The sequence below is a fragment of the Seriola lalandi genome, unplaced genomic scaffold (genome assembly GCF_002814215.2).
Source record: "Seriola lalandi dorsalis isolate HSWRI2012SDOR001 ecotype SW California unplaced genomic scaffold, Sedor1 jcf7180002054861, whole genome shotgun sequence".
NCBI classification, from domain to species: Eukaryota; Metazoa; Chordata; class Actinopteri; order Carangiformes; family Carangidae; genus Seriola; species Seriola lalandi.
Genome location: NW_019525414.1, coordinates 2,948,311 through 2,962,670, shown reverse-complemented (window position 1 = coordinate 2,962,670; position 14,360 = coordinate 2,948,311). Strand labels below are relative to the sequence as shown.

Here is a 14,360-nt window from a genome sequence, read left to right as displayed (position 1 = left end):
CACACACACAGGTCAGGAGCTGCCGTTGCCGTAATTAGAACTGTGAGCCTCTGAGTGATGGGAGTACCATCCAACTGCCCCATACTGCAATACAAATTCAGAAATGGATTTTCAGAGAAATACTGAAAGAACCCTTTTTTTTTATTCGCTCCTGTTTACACATTTTTTGACTGGGAACACCAAAAGCAAATCGACGTGTTCAAGAAGGTCTTGTGGTGCTGTTGATGTGAAAATTTGGTTGATGTTTTGTACCGTTTTCTATTAAGTGTGTCTTCTAGCTGATGGATATTGCTTGTTAACACACACACACACACACACACACACACACACACACACGGACAGAAAGCTGATTTCAGTACAACAGTAAATACAGCAGCAGATATATTGAATTTAGCCTGCTCCACTGGTGTTAGATTTGTGATCCTCCTTTTACTTTCATTCTGTCACTAACCGTTCAAGTATCAGAGCGTTCAGCTCACTGACAGGATTTCTGCTATTATCTTTCTTTTCTCTAGTATTTATAATTTTTGAAATATTCTACTTTTTCTAAATCATAGTTCTGCCATTGAAAATGAATTGAAAAAGACAGAAAGACAGAGTTCTCAGCTTTTGCAGCTAATGGACTTCAGCTCCCACATCCTTCAGTTTAACAGCACTGTGCTTCAGTCAGTATGAGCTGCTTTTTCACTCAATTCAGCATTGCTTCAGAAATGTAATTCACATTTGAGCTTACAAGTTTTTCTTGTAAATTCTTTTCTAGGTATTTTTCAGCCATTTTAGGCCATTCAGCTTTCAATTTACACATCTTGCTGTTTTTGTAAATTTTATACAGTTTTGTGACGTTTTTTCCACTTTGCTTCAACAGTTTAGGCCCTTTTCTACCATTTCATGCCATTCAAGTTCCAGCTTACAAGTCATAGTTGCTTTGCTGTCCGTTTGGAGCATAGCAACTATGTAACCCCTCACGGCTGTTCATTCAGCGCTGCATTTCTCTGATTAGAAGAGGTGCTTGTAAGGCTCTTATCTGACCGCTTGTAGAAATGAAAAAGACAGCGTTTTTTTCCAAGTTGAGTTATTTAACCTGGGCCTTAAATTTTTTGACATTAGTCTGTCTCTTCCAGGTCCTCTGTGCCTTACAAATTCTAAGTGACGACAGCTGATCAACACGTTTTGTACTGCACTGTCTCCAGTAACCAGTGGAGAGTAATGAGGCTGGCAGGGAGCCTGCAGCTCGCTCTGCTTTTGGCCTTGACCTTCAGGGCGGCAGGCCTCAAGATTCCTCTGGAAGGTACGAGTGTCATGATACTTAATAAGTACTTCCCCAATAAATATTGAGTCGATTTATAAGGTTTGATTCACATGGAAGATTAAAATGATTTTCCTCTCTCTTTGTTCTGAGAAACATAACATTTGTCAAAAAACATGTTCATGAATATAAGCTTTTAAAATTGTGACTAAAAAATAACAACTTAAAGTAAATTGTTGCAGCAGAGGTTTCTTTGTTTAGGGCTAAGAATGCTTTGCAATCAAGTCCTGGTGTGCTATTTTAGTTCACTGTCTATCTAAGCACCTTATTTGTCCAGATTATGCAGACTTGTTGGCACACGACTTTGCCAGGTTGCAGAGTTCTCTTCTTCATACAGAGCAGCAGGAAAGAACTAGAAACTTGATGTCAACATTTAACATTTCTGTGATTATTTTGTATGTATGTTTCTTCATATCATAGTGGAGCAGCCTCCAACCATAACAGCTCACACATCAGGTCCTATTATTGCCCTTCCTTTTGACAACATTGTCACCATCAGGTGTGAAGCCAGGGGCAACCCACCACCAGAGTAAGTGACATCAGCATGATCTCTGTCGTAATTTAAAAAACACACCATCACTGATCAAAGATGAGCTGCTTTCATCAGTTGCAAAAAAAACATTGATCACTGATCAAAGATTCGTTGAAGGAAACCTACTGTATGTTTTGCTCCAACAGATACAGATGGACAAAAGATGGCAAAGACTTCATCCCTCCCTACGTCGCAACAAACAAAACAACTTACACAGGTGGCACTTTTGTGCTCCCTAATGAGCACCTTATCCAGCTCCAGGGTAAATACAGATGCTACGCTTACAACAAGATGGGAACTGCCATAACAGAGGAGACTGAATTGATAGTTCCCAGTAAGTATCCTTTACATGAACAGCTTGTGTTTCTGACTCATGCTTTTCAGAAGCATTTTGTTTAACGTCTGTTTTTTGGATCAGGTGTCCCCAAATTTCCAAAGGAGGAAATTGATCCCATTGTTGTTAAGGAGGGAGAACCAATCATCCTGAAGTGTAACCCTCCTAAGGGCGTGGCTCCACGTCAAATCTACTGGATGTCTATTGGTAAGCCAATAAGCGACTGTTTATGCTTGTAATTTACAGGGTTGCCTGCCTGGGGTGGGGGTATGAATGGGGACAGTCTCTCCTCAGAGACATTCATGGTTTTGCACAGAGAGCATGAGATAAAAGTTCAGCTCCTGGCTTCTTTCAATTCTCTGTACACCTGGCTAGTCACAAAAGAAAGTGGGTGTCAATGACTGTTACTTGTTGAATGCAGGAAAAAGTGTTTCAGATGCTGTTAGATGATCCAACAGGTACATCCTTTGAAGGATGCTGACGCCTTCACTGTTCAGGAGTAAGAAGCTTGAAAGGGATCATGTCCTTGTCATTGCACTAGTTCCGTGCAGGGGTCAAGGGATAGTGTAGATAATGTGGAGATGTGGTCCTCGCAGGTGAAGAGAAGTAGCTGGTGAAACCCTGTGCTTTGGAAGAAGCATGGTGCTGTCACCATCCACTGGCCTCCAGTGAAGGTGACTATAAGAAGGATAGTTTAGGAAAGGTGCATACTTGAGGCGCACAAGTTTACCTCACAGCAGAGTCCTTTTTTTCCCACTACTGCCAAAGGAAGTGATTTACTATGTAAAAGGTCACCTCACTTCTGTCTGAGGTGTTTTATAAGTAAGGGTTGAGTTTTCTGCCCAGCCCCTTGGGAGGTTCTCATCCGCCTCCAACAAACCTGGCTGATATGAGAAAGAAAAACATAAGAGGCTGCCCACAGTCATGGGGCAGAATGAATGAAAACATCTGTGCAGCTCTTGCTTTAGATTTTGTTTAAAGTCTTTGTTTTTTAGTCTTAGTTTCACACATTTATATTTTGAGGGATTGTCACAAGAATCGATATGTCAAAAACATGATAAAATATACTTTCATATGTATCGTAGCTTGTCTGAAAAGTAGAGACGCATCAATGAAAACAGTAATGATGTTCTTCTTCACTGTCAGCGGAACATTGTGCTCTCTGCATCTTGTCCATGCGCATGAGTTGAAAAAATATTATTCTCTTCGTATTAGTGGCCCATATTTCCCTTAAGTGCCAAGTGACATAAATCAGAACCAAATATGTTTTTTTATGAGTTTGGCTTGAACACTGACATAACAACCAATGTCTTAAGGCTATGTCTTAAATGAAGCTGTTAAATACTGTGAATGGGCTGACCAAGGAGCGACACAGGGCGCCGCTGACCCGTAACTTTAAATAATAGCTCTATGTAAACCAAATATGCTGTCACAGTGCACTTATGAGTTCCCTGGCACTATACAAGGAAGCTCTTTAGGGCATTTCCATTAATGTCTAGTGAATATGAAGCTATGCTGTGTTGCAGTTTCTCTTCTCCTGCTCTGAGTCTCATGATGAGATTTTTGAAGTAATTTTCACCTTTGAGTTTTGTCCCTCTGGTGCACACAAGGAATATATTTGAGAATGGATGTGAAAGTCCCAATTTGTGTCTTTTTTATAGCCACAATTAAGAACATGGGTTGACATTAGATACAGACATTGCTGACACTGATGGCTATTATGATCTTTTCCAGGTCTCCAGCACATTGAGAAGGATGAGAGGGTTTCCATGGGCGTTGATGGCAACCTGTACTTCTCTAATGCCTTACAGAACGACAGTCGTCGGGATTACTGTTGCTTTGCCGCCTTCTCCAGAATACGCACCATCGTCCAGAAAACCGCCATGGCAGTCGTAGTCAAGAGCTGTAAGTTTGAAAAAATTGTCTGTGTGGCTTTAACCTGAATACAGCTGTATAACTATAGCTCACTTATTTAACATGACATCAATAACAGATCTCAGAGAAGCAAATCTGATACATATCTTAAAACACAAACATCAGTATAGCCCATTTGAGCTTTTTCCAAAAGTGCAAAGCGAGGACATTTGTATGTTGTTCCATGTATTTTTATGAGTATATTTAAGATATTCATCTACTGCATACCAAGAAGCAGGGCTTGCCTTAACATGTTTATGCTCTAAGAAACTCTGTTGTGATGCTGGATTGAGCAATACAAGTTAGTGAAGCATGTTTATCACTGTCATTACCAGAATTATTCTCACAGCATTTTGTTTCTGTTCCAGTGAAAGCTGACAATGAGTCTGACAGCAGCGATGACAGTGAGTGATCTTCCCATGGCAAAGCTTTCACAATAAAAATCAAAACAATCTTCATGAACAGGCAACACAGTTGGTTTGCATGTTGCAAAAAGCTGCAGATAATAGACTGAATATAAACTTGTTTGTAGTATTAATGACTGTTGATTAAAATGATATATTTGAGTGACAAAGACTGTTCTCTATGGTCAATGCTGCTGAAGCCCCCCCAGTGAGAAAACCTGGCCTGCTGCTGCCCTCTGGTGTTCAGACAGAGAAGGTGTTGTTGAAGGGAGAGGAGCTACAGCTCGAGTGTATACCGGAGGGATTGTATGTATATATGCTCTATTATCACCTCTGCAACCACATTATCACTATTAACACTACTTATCATATTTATCTGCCATTACACCTCATTACTTGTCACGGTTTCATGTTGTAGCCCCACTCCATCGGTACAGTGGATGAAAATGGGAGATAAGCTGCCTTTGCGGACACAATTTAACAACTTTGGAAAGCTGTTGACCATCTCTGCTGTAGACGAAACTGGTGAGGGGAAATACATGTGTAAAGCCAACAACTCTGCTGGACAGACTGTCCACTACTTTGATGTAATAGTGGAAGGTAGGTCGACTTCAGGGACTAATTATGTATGTATTTGTGGGTGCATTTGTTTTTGCTTCAAAGAGAAAGCTGTTGGCACAGCGATGACAGTTGTTTTGACTCAGACCAACACAGCTCTCCTTAACATCTCCCAGAGCCGCCAAAGTGGCTGACAGAGCCTCCTCAGAGCCAGCTGACTGTGATTGGGTCTGATGTTCACATCAAGTGCTCGGTCAGTGGAAAACCAACGCCAGACATAACATGGAGGAGGAATGGTGAATTTCTCAGAGGTGAGTGGGAATAATTCTAACTGTGGTTTTATAACATCTTTTGCCACTGGGCAGGAGGACAGTGCAGTGCGTAGCTGCACCAAACTTCAAGCACATAACCACGAGTTCAAGTCGACAAGCAGCTGTTTTGCTAAGTGTTCTTTAAAACTCTTGGGACAGGCTTGACTAGAAATTGGATTTGTTTCAGAATTTAAAATACACTGAATTAAAGTATACACTGATAGCATTAGAGGAAATACTAGTCTTTACTGATTATAAGTAACACTTATTTTAATTATCCATTTATCTGGTCAGAACTTCCAAGGTTGCAGAGTTATCTCCAATCAACAGTTCAAAACCCAAATAGTAAAATGTAAAATGGTGAAAAGCAGCAAATCTTCACATTTGAGCTGCTGGAACCAGAGAATGTATAAAAGTAATTTTGACTTTCAAAATAGTTATAGCCAAGTTTCTCTCGATCAAGTAACTGATTAATCAATTATTCAATGACTGCAACTCAAATTTTTTATCAGATTTTTAAAAACCTTTCAAGTAGTGGCATCAGCGTTAGCCTTCAAACATGTGACCTTGCTATAGCGTAGCCCTTGTGGAATGATTCTGGTGTTGTGTTTCTTTGTTGCAGACGACCCAGGGAGCAACAGACGAGTGCTTGACGACACTGTGGTGCTCCATAACGCCAGGTCCGAGGACACTGCTGTCTATCAGTGCGAAGCCTCCAACCGTCATGGCAGCGTTCTGGCCAATGTTAACATCATGATCACAAGTGAGTGTACCAGCAACACTTTAACCCCGCCTAGCCAGCGAGGACAAAGTTACTAGCTAGTAAACACAGTGGCTACTTTATCAGGTACAAGTGGGTCTGGGAAATGATGTGTAGATTGGGTGAGCTCAGTAGCATTTCACAGTTCCTTCAGAGTTTGAGTCGGTTCATTCTCTTTACAAACAGTGTTTAATCTGATCCCATTAGCATTCTGGAAGCATTTGCCTAACGGTCGATTATAACCATGACAGACAATGCCTGGCCAGCAACAGTCTTTAAGTAATGGATTGTAAGATTTATATTGGCTGCAGCAAATTAGCAACATAAAATAAATAAATTAAAAGAAACGCATAGCTCTAAGATTGTCTGCAACTGTCTCTTGGTTCTACAACTAGAAATGCAGCGCTGTATCTTGCTCTAGGCTGTTACAGACTCAAGGAGCTTTTTTTATCTCTCAGCTGAAGTTTAACCATCTCTTCTATTTATAGTTCTAGAAATTATTTGTAGTTTAGAAATTATATGGTGAATGTCTACATTTACATATAAAGTGCTTTGGTCCAATTATTTATACTTTCACCCATTCACCCATACACTCACACACTGATGGCAGTGACCTACCAAGCGACACACTGGACTGACCATCAGCATGCAAACAATTTGATCACTTACTTCTATCGCAACACTCATGAATATTACTTTGATTGACTGTCTTGATTAATTGATTCATTATTTGGTCAATAAAGTGGCAGGAAAAAAAGCCCATCACAATTCCCCAGAGCTCAAGTTGACATATTTAAACAGTTTGTTCTGTCTGATCAGTTGGTCCACAACAAACACACAGGACTTCCTCTGCTATCGTAGAAGACACAATTACTGAAATGATTCAACAATTATCCAAGTTGTTGCTGATTAACTATCTGTCAGTTGATTAATTGACTAATTGTTTCAGGTCTACGGCCATCTTTCACCTAGTCATGACCACCCTACATAACTCCACTAACTGCTAAAACAGTAATATTAAACTGTGTTTTTATAGAAGTACACAGTTCTTCTGTAGACATTGCACCGTTTCAAATGTCAGTGTAGTTCTGAATGAGATTTTCATTTCTGCTCTCTGAGATGCTTGTGCCTACATATGATTTATATCTGTATTTCCAGTCGTCTTTTCTTCTGCCTATATTTCTTGGGGGAAAAAAATCTCATGGGCAATAACTTGACATTTGAGCAGCTGTAATCTCTCTTCTTTCCACTTACCTTTAGATATGGCTCCTCTGATATTGACAAGGGACTACCACGAGTACGCTGTAATAGTAGGAGGGGAGATCATCATGAACTGCAGTGTTTTTAGCTCTCCACCACCTACCATCTCTTGGTAAGTGATCACCAGGCAAATCAGGAATTAATCTTGGTGACATCCTTCAGTGCGAAGACATATCATTTGATGTGATATGTTCTCTTCTCATAACTATGGTTTTATCCATGCGCTCACATCACTGCATCAGTGTGTAAGGTGTGCAGATTGTGTGCAGTGTGTAGATGTCTGTGCTTTAGCCCAAAGAATGAACCAGAGCACACAGAGTATCACCGCAGTGAGTCATGCTATGAATTCCACACTGCTGCAGGTGTCTGCATGAAATAGTCTGATGTTGACACTTATGTCTGTTTAATGAGATAATCCTCCTTCCGCTCCTTGAAACTGGTCTAATTAAATCCTGTTAACTACCACTGTGTCTCTGCTACAGTTCCACAAAGGGGAAACAGGATCTCAGACAGTCCATGACAAAACACATTTGACCTTACTAAAACCCACACAACATGAGGATAGCTCTTCTGATTCTATTAGACGATGCTCCACTTCAATCTCATCAACAAGCCTGACAATGTTTTGCTTTAATTTAGATTAGGCTTCAAACCAAACCTGCTTGAGAAGCTTTGTTGTACAGTTCTTTTAAAAGATGAGTGAGCAGGCAACTGAAATTCAAAGGAAGAAAATAAATGATACATTAAATTATATACGACAAACTGAAGATCATTCAGGGTGCGGAAGAGAAATAGCTGAAAATGACAGTGAAAATTAAATAGGCATTTTTTTTAACTTGGCTCAAAGATGTGAAAACTTTTCTGCTCTAGGGCCAAAGATGATGCACCAGAAACTATCAGGGGAGAGCGATTTATTTCTCTCCAGAATGGATCGTTGCAAATCATCACTGCAGAAAAAAACGACAGTGGGAAATATGTGTGTGCTGCCTTTAACACGGAGGGGGATTCAGCTGTCACTGCTGTGCTGGATGTGAAAGGTATCTCAGCAAAATGATTATTTCTTTCTTTGAGCAAGTGTAGTACTTGTCCCTGCATGTGATCATTCATTAAATGGCCAGTTCACCCAAATGATGAACAGTTTCAAATATTTCAAGCTGTGTGGATAAGCAGGTGAACTGACCCTTTAACATGAAAGTCAATAAAATTGGCCCAGTACTTTTAGAACTGAGACATCGGATTTTGCAGGTCATTTGTTCAATAGAAGACTTATTATTGAAAATCACACAGCAAAAACTGTGTAAACTGACAGGTTTAAGATACAGACGGCAGAAGGCTTTTTATTTTTCCACATGCTCTGCTTTGATTGATCAAGTGGGTAAAACTAGGTGGTCTGTCTGTGTTAGGTTCTCTGAAATATTGCTGTGCTGAAAAGCCGATAAATATCTTCACATCTCAACTTTGAATTCATCTTTCATTGATGTTGTAAATAGATGCAGCATAAATAATAATATGATGCAACATATTTATAAATATGTTTTTCATTTTTACCGGTTACCAAGAAAATTTATCAAGAAATATCAAGACATTTCCAGTTTGGTTACTCATTTCACTCATCAATGAGGCAGTTACTGTGAGAAAGACTCATTTACATGCAGGAGTTAGGCTCCAGCCTAACAAGACAAACATCATTATCCTGTCTGTTTAATTGTGTTTTATCTTTAGACCCTACGAAAATAGTGGATCCACCTCAGGATGTGCAGATCATCAGTGGGACCACAGCCCAGTTGATGTGCCAGGCAGAGCTTGATAAAAGCCTGTGGAGCACCTTTGAGGTGGTATGGAAAAAGGATGGGGAGGAGATCCCACTTTCCTTTGAGGAAAATTCCAGGTAGGTGGTGGCGTTTGATTAGTGTTTCCATTGGTTTTCAGGTGTGTTTGTGTTCGCAATGGCTTTGTTCAGTGTCTTTGCCTGCATGCTAATGCTAAGCAAGAAAAAAAGTCCCAAAGGAGTTTCTTATCGTGAGTACAGACGGACTTGGAAGGTCAGATGGAAGGGATGTTGTCTATAGATTTCTATTGTCTGGTTGATTGATTGGTTGGTTAACTATGCCAAGGACGTTATATTGTTTTTGGTCTGCATTACCTAGTTAATTAGCAGAATATCAAATCATATGCATGCCATCAATGCATATCCGGTAATTTAGGATTTTTTTTTTTAAGATTTAGAAAGTCAGAGATATTACATTTCTGCTTTGCACTTAATTGAAAGACACCATGAATCATAAACCTCGATTGTCTATAACTATGTGCATTTTGATACAGCTCCGCAGATAAGGATACAGATCTGTTTTTAAAATGAATGAAAATTATTATAGAAGTAGTATATAGTATTATACATCCCTGGTGCGAGTATATGCTCACTGAATGATTCATTCATCCATTAAGAATAACTGTTATAATCATATATTATTATTTATGTCTGTCTCTCCTCATGGAAGCGCTCATAAGTTCAGATACTTTGTGGACGACGGCATGCTGCAGATCATGAATGTGAACCTGAGTGATCAAGGAACATACACATGCATTGCTAGAACCAGTCTAGATGAAGACAGTGCCACTGCACTACTCACAGTACTGGGTAAGATCATTTGTGAATGATATATAGATCATTCATTACGTATTTATTACACATTTTTGGAAGTAATTTATTACATTTTAATCTAATGTTGCTGCTTGTATTTTGTGGTGCAGATGTTCCTGATGCGCCAATGAGTTTAGAGCTGTCGGAACTTAAGAGTCCAAGGAATGTCTCCCTGTCTTGGGTACCCGGGAGTGATCACAACAGCTCTATAACAGGTACAGGTTCATTTGAATTCTGCATGCTCTTTAACTTCTATTAATTTTTTTTTTAGGGGGGGTGGGGGGGTGGGGTGCAACAGAGAAACGTCATCAACAGCTACTTGTATACTGTGTGACCATTGCTTGTTACTCATCAGTTTACAGATTACACAATGATGTAATTACTGTGCAACTATGGTGCCATTACAAAATAATTAGTGTAATACAGCGTGGAAGCAGAAGAACAAAACTGCCTGTGAGTATTTTCATTTATGAAGTAATCTTATAAGGTATGAGTCGGTGCCAACTATAAGCCTCTTTAAGATACAACCCTGCTGAGAGAACAGAAGATTCCAACTTTATTGTCCAACCAGAGATGGCAACTTTTCTTCAAAAGATAACGTATTTGACTATAGATGATAGCACATACACAAACACACCTTTAGCCCAGGCACACGGATGCAGTTTCAGCTGATTTTGCTCAGTGACTGCTGTGTGGATAATAGATCTCCTCACAGCAACATGTACCACCTGAAGTCTGCTGACTGCTGTTAAAAACTGGATTAGAATTGCTCTTTGATGCAAGTTCTAATTGAGCTAAATATCATGTCTTGTCTGTTGTGAAAAGGGGTTGTTAACAGATTCTGCTGCTGTGATCACTGCTGAGTGCTTTTTTAAAAAACGATGGCTGCAAATAGCCTTAAAGCGCTGAGGATCCTGGCAGGGAAGCTTGTCTCTCGTTTATGCTTCAATAAGGGAGTCATTTATTTTTGGAACTTACTGATGATAACAATTTATATCAGTTGATAATTGTGTCCTCTTGTAGGTTTGTAATGTTTTTTTAGCTTTGATATGTGTCATCTATGATCAGAAATGAGAACAGATATGCCTGAAGAGCCTTTATGAGTCTGAAATGTGGATTAATTTTAATTTATTTGTTTAATCAAACATCAGTCGTGAGGCCAGTTATTAGCCATATCTGTGGATCACACAGTTTGCATGAATGAAGCTATTGTGGGTTTTGTTTTAAATTCTTTATAATAATAATAATAATACTAAAATGTTACATTTGCAGAACATTTCAGAAGGTAAATACACTGCACTATTGCAAGATAGGTATTGACATTTTGAGAAATTCACCTTTTACATGAGATCATCTCATCTTTTACAAGGTCAGCACTTCTGTGATGTGCATTAAGCGCAGAGATGAGGTCAGAAGGCGATTAACATGAAGACTAGAAACAGGGGAAACAGCTAGTCTTTCACTAATTAACGTGTAATATCCCCCTTTTTTTTTTTTTATTTGTACATAAACCGAAAATAACTATTTGTTTGTTGGGATGTTACGCCATCCTTACTAAGCTAAGCTAATTGCGTCCCAACTTCATACTGGACTCACACATGTGACAGTGGTATTGATCTTCTCCTCTTCTTATCATATTTATTAAAATGTTGACCTTTTCTATTATTGGTCTCCTGAAAGTATTAAACCTGTACTGTAGGTAATGGATGAATGACTGTAAGTGAAACAAACAGAATGAGTCTGTGCATGCTTTTGATGACTGAATGTGTTATGTCTCCTGTCTCCTGCTTGAGCACAGAATTTGTAGTGGAGTATGAGGAGAGCCAATGGGATCCTGGCAGGTGGAAGGAGCTACAGAAAGTCCCCGGTAACCAGGCAACAGCTGAGCTGGTACTACACGGACACCTTAACTACCAGTTCAGAGTGTATGCTGTTAATGCCGTTGGGCCTGGACCCCCTAGTGAGCCCACTGAGAGATACAAAACACCCCCTGCTGGTAAGACTCGCTCCCTTTAATTAACATTTTCTGCTGTGGTTATCTGTTGATTGTGAAAACATGCAAATTTGTAGCGTTTCTTTTGAAACATGCAGAGACTTGCCATATGGAAAGGCCGGCCTTTGGCCACAGGACTTTGTAGCAGTAGGGGGTGTAGATATTTCTGGGTGTTAGAAGCCCTTAAAGTCCTAAAGTATCCATTCCAGCACATGTTCATGATCTCTCATATGTTTATCATGAAAACTGGATACTTCTACTACCAAAGAGACTCTTTGAGCTGAATAGCATGGCTAGATATTTGCATTTTAGCTGTAAAGGACTACAATCAAAACAGGAAGATTAGCACAAGATATTTTTGCATTTGTAATAATATAATTATACAACTAAACAAATCTCTCCAAAGCTCCTGATAGGAACCCAGAGAACATCAAAATTCAAGGCCATCTTCCTCATCAAATGGACATTAGCTGGGAGGTAAGAGAAATATTTTATAAAAAAAATGTCCCCATCTTTAAGACTGTTCACTAGTAACCATTATAGTATGAATTCATGTTAATGATTGCTAAGTCATCCGTACATTGTCCTGTTGTAGCCGCTGTTGCCTATGGAGCATAATGGCCCAGGCCTTGAGTACAAGGTGAGCTACCGGAAACTGGGGGTGGAAGATCCGTGGAAGGATCACCTGGTTAAAAGACACTCCTTTGTAGTGAAAAACACGGGCACGTTTGTCCCCTACGAGATCAAAATTCAGAGCAGGAACAGCCACGGATGGGGACCAGAACCTAAAGTTTTTACTGGTTACTCTGGAGAAGATGGTGAGTTGAGGACTTAATACTTCCTCTACCGTATGCATTCATGTTATTGGTATATTTCATTTAGAATTTCAGTATAAGATATGTTTATAAGCAATAAGCAAAGTCTCATCAGTTCATTAAAACATGCACTCAAGCCAAACTAGCACATGTAGCTGCTGCTTTGCTTGTGACTTACTGTGAACTTCTTGTTACCGTACCCCTCCCTGTCTCCAGTTGTCTTGTGGCATTGTCTGCGGGAAAATGTGTCAGGTTAAGTTCTTTCCTTTTTTTTTTTCCTTTTGACCGTGGTTTTAACCCTGTGCAGGTGTGCGGTAGTGACTTTCCCTCCCCTCTGAGAAAGAAAAAAGAAAAACCCCTTTTCAAATCCAGCAGGTGGCAGGTAACCTTTGTAGAGCAGAGGGATGTCAAATTTCCACTTCTGTCTCAGAAGCTGTCGGAGATTTGACAGATCACGACACACTTTGCACTGTAGGCCTACTCAGGCATAATGGCTGCTTCCCTCTCTAGTGTCCGCTGTGCTTCTGTTCCTCTGCCAGATCAGTAACATGTAGAGAAGAAAATATTTAGTGATTTCATTTTTCATGTTTGGTTTTGAATTTCTTCCTGCTGAAAGAGAAAAAAACAGCTTTGAACAACTGAGCTGCTTTATGTGGTGTCCAGCTGAGTACGTATTTGTGCACTTTCATGCTGATCTGCTAGCACTGGTGTTTATTTACCACCTTAAACAGCCACACATCACTCCTACAGAACCCTAAACCAAAAGAATACCATCTTCTGTCTTTAAAGTAACAGCTCAGACCATCTAAATAGACTTTTTATCGTTTTACTTACTGTATCTGCGAGTGTTTTTCAGTTCATTTTTCTTTCTTCATACATGTTTTATGGTAGTGTTAAAAAGTCTCCGCAAAGATGACCGATGGTTTGCAGCTGCTCCTGACCTTTCACCATGTGTTCTTCAGTTCCTACCGCAGCACCACAGGACGTAGCGGTGGAGGTGATCAACACCACTGTTCTGAGAGTTAGCTGGACCCCGGTTCCCACTTCCACACTGAGAGGTCACCTAGGGGGCTACAATGTAAGTTTTCAGAGTCCTGAAGCAGGATTTTTTTTCAGGCTATGCTGTATGACTGAAGGCAGCACAGGAACTCTCAACAACAGCATTTTACAATACAGTAATTGCTTGGTGTTTCCGTGAGATAGGTACATGAGGCAATTACAGTTAATATCCTCAAATAATGTTATAGGGTAACATGTGCGGCGACTACCAAATAATTGATTGACCTGGTAATTGTGTAGGTCTAATTACTGGAACAAAGGTTACCTGCCATTAGTTACTCGATACAGCTGGTGCAAAACGATAATGAGCTACAGCGGACACTGTTGTGTAAAAAGTAGAATAGTTAACTTTCACTTATTAAAGTATCTGTAATTAAAAGGCAAAGAGGCAAATGAGTGTAAAATAAGTGCGGAGTCCTATGACTTAATATGTCTTGTATAATATACTTTTATGAAGTTATTACTGTAATCTA

At 39.8% G+C, this 14,360-nt stretch overlaps 1 protein-coding gene across 12 annotated transcripts in view; it reads left to right on the top strand.

Annotated features, from left to right (window-relative positions):
• chl1a (cell adhesion molecule L1-like a) overlaps positions 1–14,360 on the top strand; it is a 51,332-nt gene that overhangs the window by 20,694 nt on the left and 16,278 nt on the right. For 4 of the 12 annotated variants that reach the window (XM_087179608.1, XM_023427574.2, XM_087179610.1 and 1 more), the window contains exons 1-19: positions 1,146–1,288; positions 1,727–1,835; positions 1,985–2,172; positions 2,257–2,379; positions 3,907–4,077; positions 4,455–4,490; positions 4,691–4,796; positions 4,909–5,090; positions 5,225–5,359; positions 5,982–6,122; positions 7,380–7,491; positions 8,250–8,416; positions 9,102–9,267; positions 9,878–10,017; positions 10,131–10,235; positions 11,819–12,016; positions 12,420–12,490; positions 12,609–12,831; positions 13,791–13,906. In XM_087179608.1, the coding sequence (XP_087035734.1) occupies positions 1,207–1,288; positions 1,727–1,835; positions 1,985–2,172; positions 2,257–2,379; positions 3,907–4,077; positions 4,455–4,490; positions 4,691–4,796; positions 4,909–5,090; positions 5,225–5,359; positions 5,982–6,122; positions 7,380–7,491; positions 8,250–8,416; positions 9,102–9,267; positions 9,878–10,017; positions 10,131–10,235; positions 11,819–12,016; positions 12,420–12,490; positions 12,609–12,831; positions 13,791–13,906 (2,571 nt within the window). In that variant the 5' untranslated portion in view covers positions 1,146–1,206. Of the gene's footprint in view, positions 1–1,121; positions 1,289–1,726; positions 1,836–1,984; positions 2,173–2,256; positions 2,380–3,906; positions 4,078–4,454; positions 4,491–4,690; positions 4,797–4,908; positions 5,091–5,224; positions 5,360–5,981; positions 6,123–7,379; positions 7,492–8,249; positions 8,417–9,101; positions 9,268–9,877; positions 10,018–10,130; positions 10,236–11,818; positions 12,017–12,419; positions 12,491–12,608; positions 12,832–13,790; positions 13,907–14,360 lie in introns of those variants that run through there. The other 8 variants (XM_023427570.2, XM_023427572.2, XM_023427571.2 and 5 more) reach the window with 3 other exon arrangements.